The following is a 15,103-nucleotide window of genomic DNA, read 5'->3' on the forward strand; positions in this document are numbered from 1 at the left end:
GATGGAACCAGACTGTCTTGTGACTGGATGTGCACAAACTGAAACAGAAAAAATTCCATTTAAACTTGAGGTTCAGCTTTGTTTATTGTAAGGGTGGTCAAACACTGGAGGAAGTTGCCCAGAGAGGCTGTGGAGTCTCCATCCTTGGAGACAGTGAAACTCCAACTGGGGACAGTCCTGTTACCCTGCTTTAGCTGAACCTGCTTGAGCAGTGGGCTGGATTACATGATCTCCCAAGATCCTTTACAACCTCCACATTCCATGACTCTGCTATGTGGCTGATACCTCCCAAACTGCATTTACCACAGGAGCTTTTTCAAAAAATAACCAGGCTTCCCAGGGAAAGGCCAAAATCTACAAATCTCAGAAAACAAGGGTCACAAAACAGCCTGCAGTCAATTTGCTGGCCCAGCTGAAATGACTTAAAGCCAGATGTGTAGGAAGCTGAGTTTTTCCTACTGTGGTTAGAGGTAGGACTGCACAGTACATGACTGTAAAGCCCTTCTGCATGGCTGCCAATCATGTTTTGTAGTACAGATGACTGTCTCACTAAGAAAAAACAACTCTCATGATTAGCACAACCGGTGTTACCTGTATATTCTATTCAACTCGATTACAGAACAAATCAAACTCATTTTCACTAGATTATATTTGCCACACATTTCTGTGGTCACAACGGAACACAGAATCACTTTATAAAGAATGCATTCCAATTTAACCTCCAGAAAAACCCACCAAACAAAGCCCAATATACATTTCATTTTGTTTTGCTATCAAGCATAGGGATGAGGCAGTGCAGACAGCTACACAGCACTTTGATAACAACCTTATCATCTTTGCCCCAGCCTTTGACAGAAGTGAAGAACCATTACAGTCTTCTTCTGCAATCAGTAAGACTTAAGAATGATTCAAGCAATCTGGTTTGATGATATTTTTTGTTTCCATTAAATCTGGCACACTGAAGGAGATCAGACTGCCCATTTTTTCCCTTTAAATACATGATTCTCTTTCTTCTTCCCTGAACTAAAACATGTTGAGAATTGTTCTAACTCGGCAAAGTCCTATGTGAGATGCATGCTGGGCAGGAGTCTTCTGAATATCTCAGCATGCTTCTAGTTTTTCTTGCAATATTATGTATGGAGCATTAGAACTCAAATCCAACATGCTGGCTTTGATTTTCTCCTCCTCTGAATCAAAGAGAGAATGATACTGAATGCACTGTGGCTGGGAACTAGCAAATCTCAATTTCTCTAGCGACATACAGGTAGGTGGATTTGTTTCTTGCTTTACAAGGAGGTGTCATCTGCTCTGGCTTATGTTGTATTTTCTGACTTGGTTGGGCACATGTCAGTTTTGTTACCACCATCCCAAAGCTGTGCATATCGTGATGTTATATAATCAAATTTGGAACCTACTGGAAGAAGTAAGCTGTAGTGATTTTGTTTAGAAATGTGCTGTCAGAGATCAGCATCTGGCATGGCTGACTAGTCACAGTGTAAGACAAGGGGATACAGGCTACGCTCTTGTTCCTGGACCAGTGAATATACCCACTCAGTGGAATCTCCATCAGCCCCCTTGGGAGAGAGAAGGGCTCTATAATCCTTGTGAGCAGGTCCCAGAAAGGGAAAGAAGAAAAGAACAGAACAGGGCTGTTCTAATAAAAGGAGCTAAGACAGAAACAGGTTAGACAGAATGAGGAGAAATGTGGAAAATAAACCTCTAGCAAGTTGTATTTCTTAAAGAGAGCTGTGGTCTTACAGCATGCACAGTTTCTAAGGGCTGAGACAAGCTAATTGTTTCTGACAGCAGAGTTGTTCAACCAAAGGAGTAGCTCCACACCTAAGAATGTTCCCAAGAGCCCACTAAACTGATTCTATTTTCCAAACGAAAACAGAACTCCTCAACAAATGTGCTTTCTTAGATTAGGTATTAGCCAGTAGTATTTACTTTGTAAAGGCCATTGGTGGATTCTTAATACAGGCTTAAGGATCCTGTGGCAACGCTTAAAAAGTGTAAGTGCTATGAAGAGGCAGCACAACTATGTGGTATTTTCTGTGTGCCTGTGGTTTCCTAACTACAGGATCGGACACCAAGTGCCAACAGCCCTTGCAATGAAGCAGTGTGTGGTACCCACCCCATCAGATGCATTCAGTACTGCAGTCCTGCTGTAGTGTTGCTCTTCCATGCAGCAGCATCCTTTATATGGAAAGCACACTGATTTGACAGCTATTGTAAACACCCGATAGTCACAGTAAAACACAGCATTTTCACCTACAGAGGGAAAGAGCTTGTGTTTATTATGGTAGTGACTCTACCCTGTGTAAAAGTGAAGCCATTGACACCCGATGGACTCGTTCATTGCTAAATTCATGTCCCTCATTTAAAGCCAGCAGTGCTCTTCAGGTTGGAATTTTCCAATTATAGCTTTGACAACCCAGTTCTGAGAGCCCAAGGGAAGAGACATGACTACTTTGCTAATTGAATGCTGATACACCAGAGAGAATCGGCACTGTCTACAGCAGAGTTTTCCCTTAAAGTGGACTAGGTCAGCTCTATGGCAGCTGCACTAAATCAAACAGCAATTCTCATAACCAGACCCTCTTTCCCTAAATTATTACACATCCATAACAGTATTGCTACAGTAGGAAAACTACGTACTCAAATGTTTGGGGAGACCAGCACTGAAACAGCATATTCATAGAATCATATTCTATGATTCTATGATTCTATGTGAACTGAATTTCAGGTGCCTGTGTGTCTTCCATAGTTTCAAGCCACTTAGAACTAGCTGATAATCCTATCTGGCCTTTTGCATAATCCAAGACATAGATGTCCCTCCGGAAGGAAACTGAACATACAGTGCTCAAAGAACTTGTATTTTTAATAACAGTACAGCTAGTACTTGCCTATTACATACATTTCAGAAAGGTATCAATTCTTCTGATGGCCTTGAGGAGATGCAGAATTTAACACTTGTTATATTATAACCTCAACTGCGTAAACCCAGTCTTAAGGTCTTCATGGGGACACTGTCTCATTCAGTGCACAGGACAAAATCACTTAGCCACTCAGTATTTTATTTTTGCCCTTTTTGTTTGCTGCATAGCCCTAAAAGCCTTGTTTACTGCACAGTATTCCAAGCTCTGTTCTGAAGGCAGAATGATTAATTTCTTTACACGCTTTTCTATAGTGCTCATCAGATGCTTATAACTTGTTATGTGCAATTTCCTAGCTTTTGGAAAAATATACAAAGGAATGCCATTATGTGGCATTCTAGAAGTACTGCCATGATTCACATCAGCAGGGATAGACCAAACCTTCGCTATCTTAGCTAACAGGTGTAAAACACAGGCTGCCAGCATGGCCGAGCTACAGGAGATGAGGCACATGCTTAAGCAAGTGATTTTCACTGGTATTTACTGGCACCAGGATGGGAAGATTCAGAATTCTAAGGAGACTGAAGGCTATGGAGTGACTAACTTACAGGTTCATGCTCCTTTGAATGTCTCATAAGATCGACCTCTTTAACTCATCCTTTCCAGCATGCCCGCCCCTCAGCTCATGTGTCTTGGCCTGTTTCCTTACTCCAATCCCATTCTTCTTATCTATCCAGTCTTATGCAGTATTACCTATCTGAATTCCTACTTATCCTTATTTCTCTTGTTTTGTTACCAAGTTTATCTTTCCTCTTCCTGACTTGCTCACAAACTGAGTCTCTGCCCCCAACCTCTGTCTTTAACCTCTCTTCAATTTTACTTCTACTCCTTGACTAAGAGATGATGTAGCTTACTGGGGTTTGAGGGGAATGAGCATTCACAGAGTCCTTAGAGATTTCAGAAATACCTATCTACTAAGCACATATAAGATGTGGTTTTTTAAAGGTTATACTTGGATAACCTAGGAAGGATTTTGTTAGGGATGGTAAAAAGCACATTAATACATGACAAAGATTACCTATTCCTGACAAAACCCAGAGGCACTAAAGCACAGTAAATAAGATGTCACAGAAGCATTTAAGGTCTCTTCTTCAGCTTCATTTTCAGAAACAGTTAAGCCATGTTGGGTGACATTTTCCAAAGTAAACTGGGCCAGAGCAGATGTGCATCTCAGAAATTTTCATTCCAAATGACTACAGGTTCAGAAAATTGAAATGAGAAGACACAGTACGTGGTTCTGCCCATAAAATGAGACAAAAACGAAAGCTATTAGTATCATGTTGGCATCTGACTTGATGGCTGCTCTGACACCAGCGACTTGTCTGAAATCATGACACTAACTGAACAAAGAATGCGTTCTATCTCGCCAAGTTTTTACTGCCTGATTTTCTAAAGGTTAGATTACAGCAACAAAGTAATATTATTGCCCCATATAAGCCTGATATATACATAACTATTTCATAACCTTCTCCTGACATATGCACCAGCTATTCATTTGCTAGTTTTGCACTGAACACTCAGGATTAAAAATATCTCATTCCTTGCCTGTAGCTTCTACTCTTTTCTCTCAATTATAACTTCTCTTTACATTTGTTCTGTTGTGCGCTGACACCCCTTCAGTTCTGGAGCTGCCTGCAAACCCCATCAGAACCAAATTTATGCCAGGAAATACAAACCTGCTAGCAAAGACACAAAGCAGTCACACGGGTTATAGAATGCCTGTGAAAATTACATTAGTCAAGAAAGACTTCTAAAACCCCAGAGAGGCGTAGTAAGGCTTGCAGTTAAGATGAGACATCATGATGAAGCATGATTAACTGTTCTGATTTTGTAAGATAAGTGGGTTTTAGTCTTCCCCAGAGCTCCCTGTATTATTATTATTATTAAGCTCTGTAAGTAAGTTTGTTTTGGGGATGGTGCAACAGCAACATACTTGCTGGGTAGGAGTGTTTCCAAAAAGACCCACAAATGTGGAGTCACAGTCCCTACACAAGGCTGGAGCTAAGCCACAGCTTAAGACAATAACAGATTAGTTTTACTGTAAACTCACAGTTTAGCTTGATTTGAGTAGACACAAGACTCAGACCCCATATATACACGGAGTAACATATATACATGGTATACATTTGTACCCGTGGGGTACAAACCCCGTATATATCTACATTCTATAGTTACTTAATCGAGACCTTTCAAACATCAGTGTACTGCTTATTTAAAATGTATAACAGTTAGTAGAAAAAGCAGCAAAGACAAACAGTGAGTTGACTTCCAAAACTATCAGTAAAATATTTACTTTTGACACAAGTCCTAATTAGTTAAAAGCATTTAATCCAGTCTTAAAATAGAGGTTCAAGCTACCCGGTTTATTCTTGGAACAGTCACTTGCTCTCAGGATTAGGAAGACAATGAAACACAGAGCAAGCATGAGCCCTCTTTCCTCTTATTACAGTTAATCAGGAACATAAATACTATAATGGAGCTGAGCCCCTGCAAACTCACCAGGCTGTGCATAATTTCCACTCCAGCTGGATTCACTGTGAGTGCTTCATCATACAATTGCCTCGCCTCCTCCAAATTGCCTTTCATCTCTGCAAGCTTCCCACGCATGTACAGTACAGCATGAGATGTGGGGAAAAGACTAGCTGCCTCCTGGATACAAAAGCCTGCTTCTTTGAGATGCTGCTGTTCCATGAAGAGTTCAGCTATAAAAAACCACAAACACAAAAACCAAAAAACACCCTACCATTAGTTGAAATAAGTCAGAGACCTTTCTTCACATTAACTACATATCATCTCCCTTAAGCATATTAAGACGTGAGGCCATGATGCTTCACAATGCTTACTACTACAGTTAGTGCTTACTATCACAAGCAGATTTACTGAATGGTTCTCTTTTTAACGCTAAGGGCTCTATACAGACATCCATGGAAACCTTCGGGTGGTGTCCTGGCCTTAAGGATTAGTCAATCAGGAATGTAAACAGTGCTGAACTGAGCCCTAAGGAAGCAGGGCTGGTAGCCACTTGGAGCCATCATATGTATTTCCAAATAATCTGAAGGAAAAAGAACAGAATAAGCCATCACTGTCTGCTGAGAACTTTAAACATGTCAAAGTAATGGGATACATCTGATGGAGCTGGACATCAGATAACTTATTTAAAAGCGTATTTCCACATTTTAAAAGATTATTAGACGTGTTTCTGCTTATTTGTCTAGTTTATGAGATAGCTGTCCCTTAAGTTTTCAGAGTCTATTAAAATCAAAAGGTTTTTATCACAGAGAATTACTTATATTGTGTATTCACATATTTACTTCCTCATACGTATGCTACCGAAAAAACGAGAACTCTTGGAAGAAACTGCTTAGTCATTTACTTTCTTCAACTATCAGCAACTATCTTAGTGGTTTTCTTAGGAAAAAAATAAGTAACAGGCATGCTGATGTGCTTGATTGCTTATTTTTACACAAAATAATTTCTCATGTTAAACAGATTTCATAACATATATCGTGGTTAAACATTAACACTTTTCAGAATTTGGAGTAGATCATCACTGGACGAGATGATTGCTCTAGGACCCTTCTAACTGAAATAGCGAATTCTAATTCTAGATTTATTATGCATCCTATTCTTGCAAAAAGCTTTAAAAGTGATACTCAATTTTCACTGCCACACATAACTAAATCGGGAAACTGTTTTCAGAAACACATATATGCATGTATAGAATCACGGAACGGTTTGGGTTGGAGGGAACCTTACAGCTCATCCAGGTCCAACCTCCTGCCATGGGCAGAGACGCCTTCCACTAGACCAGGTTGCTCCAAGCCCCTGTGTCCAACCTGGCCTTGAACACTGCCAGGGATGGGGCAGCCACAGCTTCTCTGGGCACCCTGTGCCAGTGCCTCATCACCCTCACAGGGAAGAATTTCTTCTAATAACTTCTTCCTATTGTATACATGTATATATAGATATACACAAACAATAATTTTCTCAATATAGCAGCCATTGCTCCTTGGTCTATAACCTGTTTGTGTTCTACATGGTACGACTGGAAAAGCTTAAAGTCTTTTTTCTTTTTTAGCTGATGTGGTAATGCAGTAAGTATTGACAGTTCAAGAGTCCAATTCGAAATGACTAATTCATGCTCCAGATTTAGATAAATAATTCTGAAATTAGACATAACCTTAAATGCCCCGACTTTTAAGGGCAGTGAATATTCTCAGGAAGTCCCTGTGAGGGGGGAAATCAGCCTGAAAATTCTTCTTAACAAGCTTTGAAACTCTGCCAGTTTCAAACTGCTGTGAGACCCAGATGACTGTGGGGACTTGGCTTGCTGACACGGAGCTTGCTGGGTAGAGGTGAGCAGGAGAGCATCTCGAAGGCAGTCCTGCCTGAACATGGAAAGGCTCCTCCTTGGCCTGTGTGACACGAGACTCGGACAGAAAACAGCACTTTTACTGGTGCGCTGAAAATGATCACGGACTGAAATGACAGCATGGCTGAACACCCTTCCTCTTCTGAAGTGGTCCTTCTAGAAGAAGAGTGAGACATCGTCCAGAAAACAATTGAATATTTTCTAGCCATCCCTAGGTTGTGCTACAGATAAATGTCATTCTCCAAGGCTGCCAACATAAGCAAAACATTAGTTCCTTGGTGAGAGCTATACTCTTTGAGTGACTCATCGACATTTCTTTCTGGTTAATCATTATGAAATCTCAGCATGCACTCCTTCCCTTGGCTCCAAGAGGCTGCAGCTATCTGTAATAACAGAAAGCAAGGCCATGTACCTTGCCAAGCTGAGTATGTGTGCAGCTTATTCAAAAGTTTGTGGGAGGACAGTATTTTACTTGCACTTCCCAAGGAACACAGCATTTTCCTGCCAAGTGCTGCGTAACAGCTGATGCTGTGCATGTGACAATAATGAGGATGGGGATGTGCAAAATAACGATTCACAGCCTGAAGATGGACACTTCATTTGCAAAGTTAGCACAAACTTAACAGTGAAGGGGTGAAATCCTGGTACTGTGCAAAGTCAGAGCAAGTTCTGGATACTGCCATGTTAGAAGCCCTATTAGCAACTAACAGCATATTGTGACTTGTTTCATTTCAGAAAAGAATCAGGAGCGGGAGGGTTTAGATGCGGAATCACGCAGAGCCAGTGTTTCAGTGCATGCAAAATGGAGAGTACTTATTTCAATGGTGCCTGTAAATCTTCTTCAATAATAACAATTATTTAGAGGAAGTGCAGCAACACAGAATCTAAATAAGATCTACAAATTGCATTTTATGATATGGTAATGTAGCATATTAAAGTTCAGTCCACTTCTTCGCAGGCTCAGGGTCAATAAAACACGATTTAATGGTGTGGGAGGCGTAATTTGCATGAAAACAGAACGAGAGAGGTGCCTTTGGGTTACCAAATGAAAGGACTGCACCCACCCGGCTAAAAATAGCCATTAAAGGAAATCATTTAGGCATGCATTAAAATGTGTTTTCTGTAAGCTCATTTTTCACTTCTATTACATACTTACTTTATTTACAGATTAACAAAATAACTCTTATGCAACACAGAATAAAAACACAGCTAGAGACACAAATCAAACCCCAAAACCAAGGACTCATTCAATTTATCATGGTAATACTACAGCCGCCTCAATGCTACTGAAAGTACTGAAACACCTGCCTTTGTGTTACCTGGGTTAGCAGCTTCCTGTCCACTGCATTATTCAGCACATCTCCTTATGTCGCCTAATTATGCTGTAAATAGACATCTAACCAAATTAGCAGCCCTCATGAGGAAGTTCTCTTATAGAGACATGGCATCCAATTCCACTCCAAAGCACAGGGTATCTCCTCAGGCTGACACAGATACAGAATATGTGTAATTCTTATCCCGTGGAAGATTCAATGCTTCAAGGAAAACACTTATAAACCTCCAGCTGCTGGACTACATCATTCTTGGTACTGACATACTTTGTATCTTAGAATCTCAAGGTCATGTTTGCAAGCTTCCTGCTCTTTCTCACTTATCACCATGTTCATAAAAACAAACAAATTTACATCTTTTTGAACTAAGTACCACCAAATGCTCTCCAAATGCTACTGAGCAAAGAGAGGTGATCATCCTAGATGTACCACCTCCTCTATCTGCTGACTCCAAAGTCTAGCCTAGCATGCTCCATTCCTTTCTCATATCCACCTTATGCTTCCCATCTGTGCTCTCTTGCAGAACTTTCCAGCCTACTCTGTTGTTCTTCCAACAGCTGTCAACTCCTCTTTTGGGTATAGCCTCCTTTGTCTTGACTTGCAACTAGACTTCCACTGATACACTGGTCTTAATGCTGGACCCAGTCTGTGAGAGCAACACACATCTCCACTCAGGGTATCATTAGCTCCTAATACGAGCTCCCAGTTCTTCCAGCTGCTTCTGCTAGCATTTAAGCTCATCTACTGTGAGGATCCTTAATCAAGTGAGATTTGCCAGATGCCTATCATCTACTTGCTCTCCAAAGACCAGAAACAAACCCACAGATTGAGAGCACTCCCCAGAACATTGACAAAATTGTGTCTCCTACAGTCAGGCTCCTTTTATTGTCTCCAAGATTGATTATCTGACATAGCTCTGTTAAGGAGTCCACCAGAGGAGTAACAACAGTGTAATCTAGTCACGTCTGCATCAAAGTGCTAGTCTCAGGAACAGGGTTGCTTGCCATCACCTTGAACACTGATTCTGTTCTCTGTTTCCTAGGTGTTTCAAAGCAGTGTCAAGAGTGATTGTGCTTGTCACCACAGAAGCTGCAACAACTGTAATTCTAGCAAAAAACCCAAATAAATCAAACTGATGTGAAATGTATTTCTGCAGTGTGAACAAGCCAAGAGTTAAAACCCCATTCCTCGTGAATCACGTCTGGTGTTACCCAAGACGCAGCACTTAACTCCCACAAGCAGACTGCTCCACATCACTTGGTTGTGTGTGCCCGCCAGATCTAAAGCACTTGTCTACTCTTATCCACCCCAAAAATGCTACTGCACAGTGACATGGCCAGCGCAATGCAGCCGGATGTCCAGCAGGATGGTACAGCGGGGAGCAGCACTTCACACTTTAGGAAGGTGACAGCACCTGTGAGGATGTGTAGGGAGGTGATTTCTGCTCCACATCATCTGCCTTCAGGATCCTAACTTGCTTGTAACTGCAGCAGCCCTTAGCCAGCTGGAAAGACCTGCTCCTCTGAGACAGCTCTGCCTTCAGCAGTGAGTACAGAGCTGTTACTGTCACAAAGGGTTCTCCCCCAACACTTTAGGTTTAGTCACTGTTCCATGTGATGGCACCACCCTGCATGCAGGAGCTTGACAATTTGTGAGTAGATTAGATGGAACATTCCTCAAGCTGTATCCTGACTGCAATAATTTCATTTGATGAAAACCTGTGATACAGAAATGAAGAACAGAAACTGCCACATGTTCCCGTCCACCTGAGCTCAGACACTCTTTTGAACGAGGCAACAGACTTACATCCTCAAAGGCTAACTTTGCAAGCAAACTGGTAGTTAACTGGAGTCCAGAGACCCACTTTGAGTGTCCAAGCTTCAGGTCTCACAGGGGCTGAAATGGCCACTATCTTCTTTATTTACTAATGCAGCATTAGAGTGAAAGTTTCTGGAAGCAACAAAGAACCACCACAAGCCACAGCCAATACTAAATGGCACGGTCAAAACATTATTTGAAATACTAAGAAAAAGCTAGTTCCTTTCTGTGAAGTAAGGCCTGCCCCACTGGTGAGGAAACAGCTGTTTCCCAGCTGGGAGAAGCAATAAGGCGAACACTGATAAGGGTGACATAAAAACGCTTCCATTAGAAGGGCACCTTTTGGGTTTTCCTGTGCCCTCTTTCAAAACATGTATTACTGGCTGTAGTCAAAGAAAGGACTCCTAACTCTTCATATTCCAACCCAGTTAAGTATAAATTCCTATTTTCTGTCTTTGGCATGAATAAATGTCCTGATTCCTTCTTAGTGACTGTCCACACTTTATCACTTGCCCAAAATTTACTGAGAAGCTGAGGAAATACGAGTATTTGGTACCCTCTGTTGTTCTCTGGGTACCACTGGCACTGCAACAGGTTTCTCTCCATCTCTTGGCAAAGGAGCCACAGACCGCTTAACAAAGAGCATTGCTAGCTGCTGCCCGTTTCCTTCTCAAGTGAGTGTTCAACACACACATACATGTTTGCATGTCCCAGATTTTGAGAAATGGCATGTGCTCTTTGAAGACCGCCCATGCCAATGGATTATCAGTCCACAGCATTTCATGGCCTGCTCCAGCAATGAGCAATATCCAGAAGCCTCAGGAATGGGGGAAGCAATCCAAAAATGCCCAATACTGATGTAGGGCCAAGACTCCTTTTGACCTTTTAAATTCACTGCTGATAGAAAATAAAATAAGCCAAGCTGGAGAATGTAGATCAAAACCTAGCATCTCCCCCTAAGGACATCCAGATGAAGAGATATAGGGAATTTGGTGGTCCTTAGCCAGCACCAGAAAAGCCTAGGACAGAGCTTGCTAAACCAGGAGGCTTCTTAACTTCACCAGCAACACTTCAAAGTGGACCAAACCTGCTCATTTTACCATTTCTATCTCTGGTGTTAAGTGTTGCTAATCCCTCCTAGTGAGCAAACACTGCAGGGCAGCCATTGTTGCAGTACAGCTTTATTACACAGCTATTGCTGAGGAGAATAAAGGACCCTCTCCTGCTTGCTCTCGCAGGCTTCAGCTTTTCATACTGCTTTGTGTCACTGTAGAGAGCCACAAAACCCAGCAGCGCTTACGGAGCTCAACAACTTAAAGCAGTGAATGGGGACGTTCTAAATTTGAAATTCTAAAATTTGAAAGCACTTAAAAAAAATCCCCAACCAACCAACCAAAAAAAAAAAACCCAAAAAAAAAACCCGCCAAATAAGAAAAAAGAAAAATATTAGAATTGCTCCAACAACCAATGCTGCATCACGGGACAGCATCTGACCCCAGCTATTCTGGCAATGTCAGTGAAGATGTTTCCCAGCTCTGATGAATGCCTTTAATATCAGCACTAATAACTTGAAGGGGCTTAGGATGGCTGAAAGAGAAGGAGGAGCATGTAAGCACCCACGTGAACACAAGCTAGGCACCTGCTGTGCAGTGCGGGGTTGAGATTGCAGCCCCACTGGCCCTTAGACACGTCCTTGTGCAGCACAGCCCATCTCCTCCAACACGGCTTTTTCCCAGGAACTGGCCCGTATGGAATAAAATAAATAAATCACAGGCATTTCGTGAAGGGAAAAAAGAAAGTTCCTGCTGTCCCTAGCTCAGGGGAGCAGATGTTTTTCCATTAGCTCACTGCTCTCTGCCTCACTGGCTCTCTTTGTGTTTCTCATCCATGGCATGTTCATTACAGTATTTTTTCCCTAGGGTAAACTCGAGACAGCAGGTAGCCCACTCCAGCCCCACTGTGAGCACATGGAATAGTTATCCTAACCATTTTCCTTTAAGCGCTCCTTTAAATTAGCCATAGGTCTACCTGGTGAGTTTTGCAGACTGTGCTTAGCAGGCATTTAGCCAAACTTAGATCAAATTACCAGACCTACTTTGCTGTGAGTGGCCATATTTGGTAAAGTATTGGGTTAGTCAAGAAGCTAAATTGTCAGATATAAAGTACTAGTGAAGACAGAGTGGACATTGTAGTTAAAAGTAAAGCTTACAATAATATAGCAACGGGAGCTGGGATATTAGAACTTTTATTAAAACTGGCTTGCAGCAGTCTAAAATGCTCCGTATAAATAGAGCATACTGTTATTACTGCCTGGAAATATAATCACACGTACTTCAGATAAGAAATCACTCTGGTTACCCAAAGAGCTTAAAACTATTAAAACTATTTCTTTTCAGTACTGACATGCTTTGCTCTCTGGGTCAAAAGTGATCTTATAAAAACGTTGAAAGAAGGTAAATTTTGGCCATAAATTTGAACTATTTCAAGTCCATTTCCCTTCGCCAAACAGCATGACTGTATTCTCTAAACAGAAAGGAAGAGTACTGGCATGATTTTAAAAAGGAAATAAGGGGTAGAAATAGTTCCTAGGTCAGACATTCCTCTTGGTAACACAAGCAGTATTATCACCAGTAATGTCTAGGATTCCCCTTGCAGCTCTTCCTGCAACAAGAGGTAGTAGTTAACAAGCTTTATCAACGCCACAAAGGTCCTTCTCTCAAAGTTGAATTCAAGCTCTCAGACATGAAAAGAAGAACAAAGAGGAGAAATGAGCATAAGGACTGCATAAAGACCACCTCTCCTGTGGAGCTGCACGACCACAGCATGTGCACTGCGGCACCCTTACTGAGTACTCCATGAAATGAGCTGTTTCTCAGATTTGTGGCCAAGAACAACATTTGGGCTTATTAATGTTAAAGCTTAATGAGATGGCTCTCTTTTAAGAAGCCACTGCATTTCAAGAGGACTGGAAGGGGGGTTATTGATAAAAGAGACCACACAAGCTGTGTTAACAATCTTTGCTGAAGAGCACTCGAAAAACAGAACATGCCTATCAGCATTCCAAGCATGCTTGCTGTCAGGAGTGGACAACCTCGCTAGTCTTTGGAGACAGCAGACCTTGTACTCTTCCAAAGTTAATTGTGACTACCTGCAGGGAAAACAGGAAGATACAGAAGCCTACCAAGAAATGTGCCAAGTTCCATGCTGCAGATGACTGTATTTGCAGGTGGTCCTACAAGAGAAGGCTGGACATAAGATTAACAGTGAGAATTTATTCTATTTGGATGTGAGAAAGAGAAGAGTGCTCTTTCTAGTAACCACAGATCCACCAAGTAGCTCTTTGGTCACTTACAGGAAGCTAAAAAAATACTTAACTTACCAAAATTCACCAGGCATTGCTGCAGAGGACAAGGTGCAGCATCCATTATAGTGCAGCACGTCTGGATTTAGCAGCTGAGCTTCCAAAGCTGCTGCTTTATTATCTTCCCTATATAACTGTGCTGGTCATAAACCCAGAAAAGTTACAGATAAAAACACTAAGTCTATGCCCTTGTATGCATAAGACAATCTCTTTTGTGTTGTGATAAAGATACTTAACTATTTGCACAGGGTTCACAGCCTTGTCTTCAGCCACGGTTAAAGAAACGCACATATTCTCAGGCATTAATTGTGAGACCCATTAGGAGCGCAGCGAGGACTCTCCAGCTCCAAGGGACTGAGGATGCTTCTGCAATAGGCAGGAACTCCAATTGCAGCTGCAGGTGGAGAATGACACTGCAAGGATTCCCCTGTGTAAGCACCATCTGAGAGCTACCACCCGCTAACAGGCCCTTTTGCAAGAGTATGTGCTGGCTCTGTGGCCTGGCCTGGCTGCTGAAGGGCTGCAAGAACAGCCTCACACAGCTGTGGGATAGCTGGCTTTGTATACCTCTTTCCAGTTTAACTGCTCCAACTCCATCAGTTGGTTGGTACCATTCATTTTCATGCCTTGGGATATGAAGAGGCACAGAAACTGTAATGGCTATAATGGAACCTAGACACGACTGCAGCCTGTGCTCTAAATTCATACCCACACACAGACACATAGCCAGCTGCGTCCTGTTAGTGTCTGAAAAGGACGGATGCTTTGTTATAAATTTGCTGTTAGTATGAGGTTAGGAAACTGTAATAATTTTATCTAAAGATTTATGATTCATATAAAAAGGATAAACTGTTAATGACAACCAAACCAACAATACACGAGTCATTTCCTAAAGGTAGATTAACATTTTTTCCCCTTTAGAGATAGGACACTGAGGTATGAAAAAGTTAGGCAACTTGCCTAGAGTCACAAGATTACTGATTGACTGAAAAAGAACAAGCCCAAGCTAAACCTGATAGAAATCTACAGTGTACTGCTGCAGCTCTTTCATGAATATGAAGGGACTCCAGATGCAGGTGTCAGACTGTTAAGCTAATCTCCTGTTGCTTTCCACAGCTGTTAATTTTGGGGTGAGCTGTAATGCAAAAGCATGTGACTTCCTCAACTGTTTTTGACCACACATCTCTGTTTAATTTGTTGTTTACAAAATACCTGTGTTTTGGAAGTTATTAACTTCTTATGGGAAAGACTCTAGTACAGAGGGTCAGTGATACCCTTTTGGACT

General features: G+C 41.7%; 1 protein-coding gene across 4 annotated transcripts in view; it reads right to left on the reverse strand.

The window, feature by feature from the left end:
• The window catches only part of TTC7A (tetratricopeptide repeat domain 7A), a gene marked incomplete at both ends in the record, with an annotated part of 170,005 nt that overhangs the window by 28,400 nt on the left and 126,502 nt on the right, over positions 1 to 15,103 (reverse strand). For all 4 annotated transcript variants that reach the window (XM_080616900.1, XM_080616901.1, XM_080616899.1 and 1 more), the window contains one exon: positions 5,436 to 5,638. In XM_080616900.1, coding sequence (XP_080473026.1) covers positions 5,436 to 5,638 — 203 coding nt within the window. The remainder of the gene's footprint in view (positions 1 to 5,435; positions 5,639 to 15,103) is intronic.

This window comes from Psittacula echo, assembly GCF_963264785.1.
Source record: "Psittacula echo genome assembly, chromosome: 4".
NCBI classification, from domain to species: domain Eukaryota; kingdom Metazoa; phylum Chordata; class Aves; order Psittaciformes; family Psittacidae; genus Psittacula; species Psittacula echo.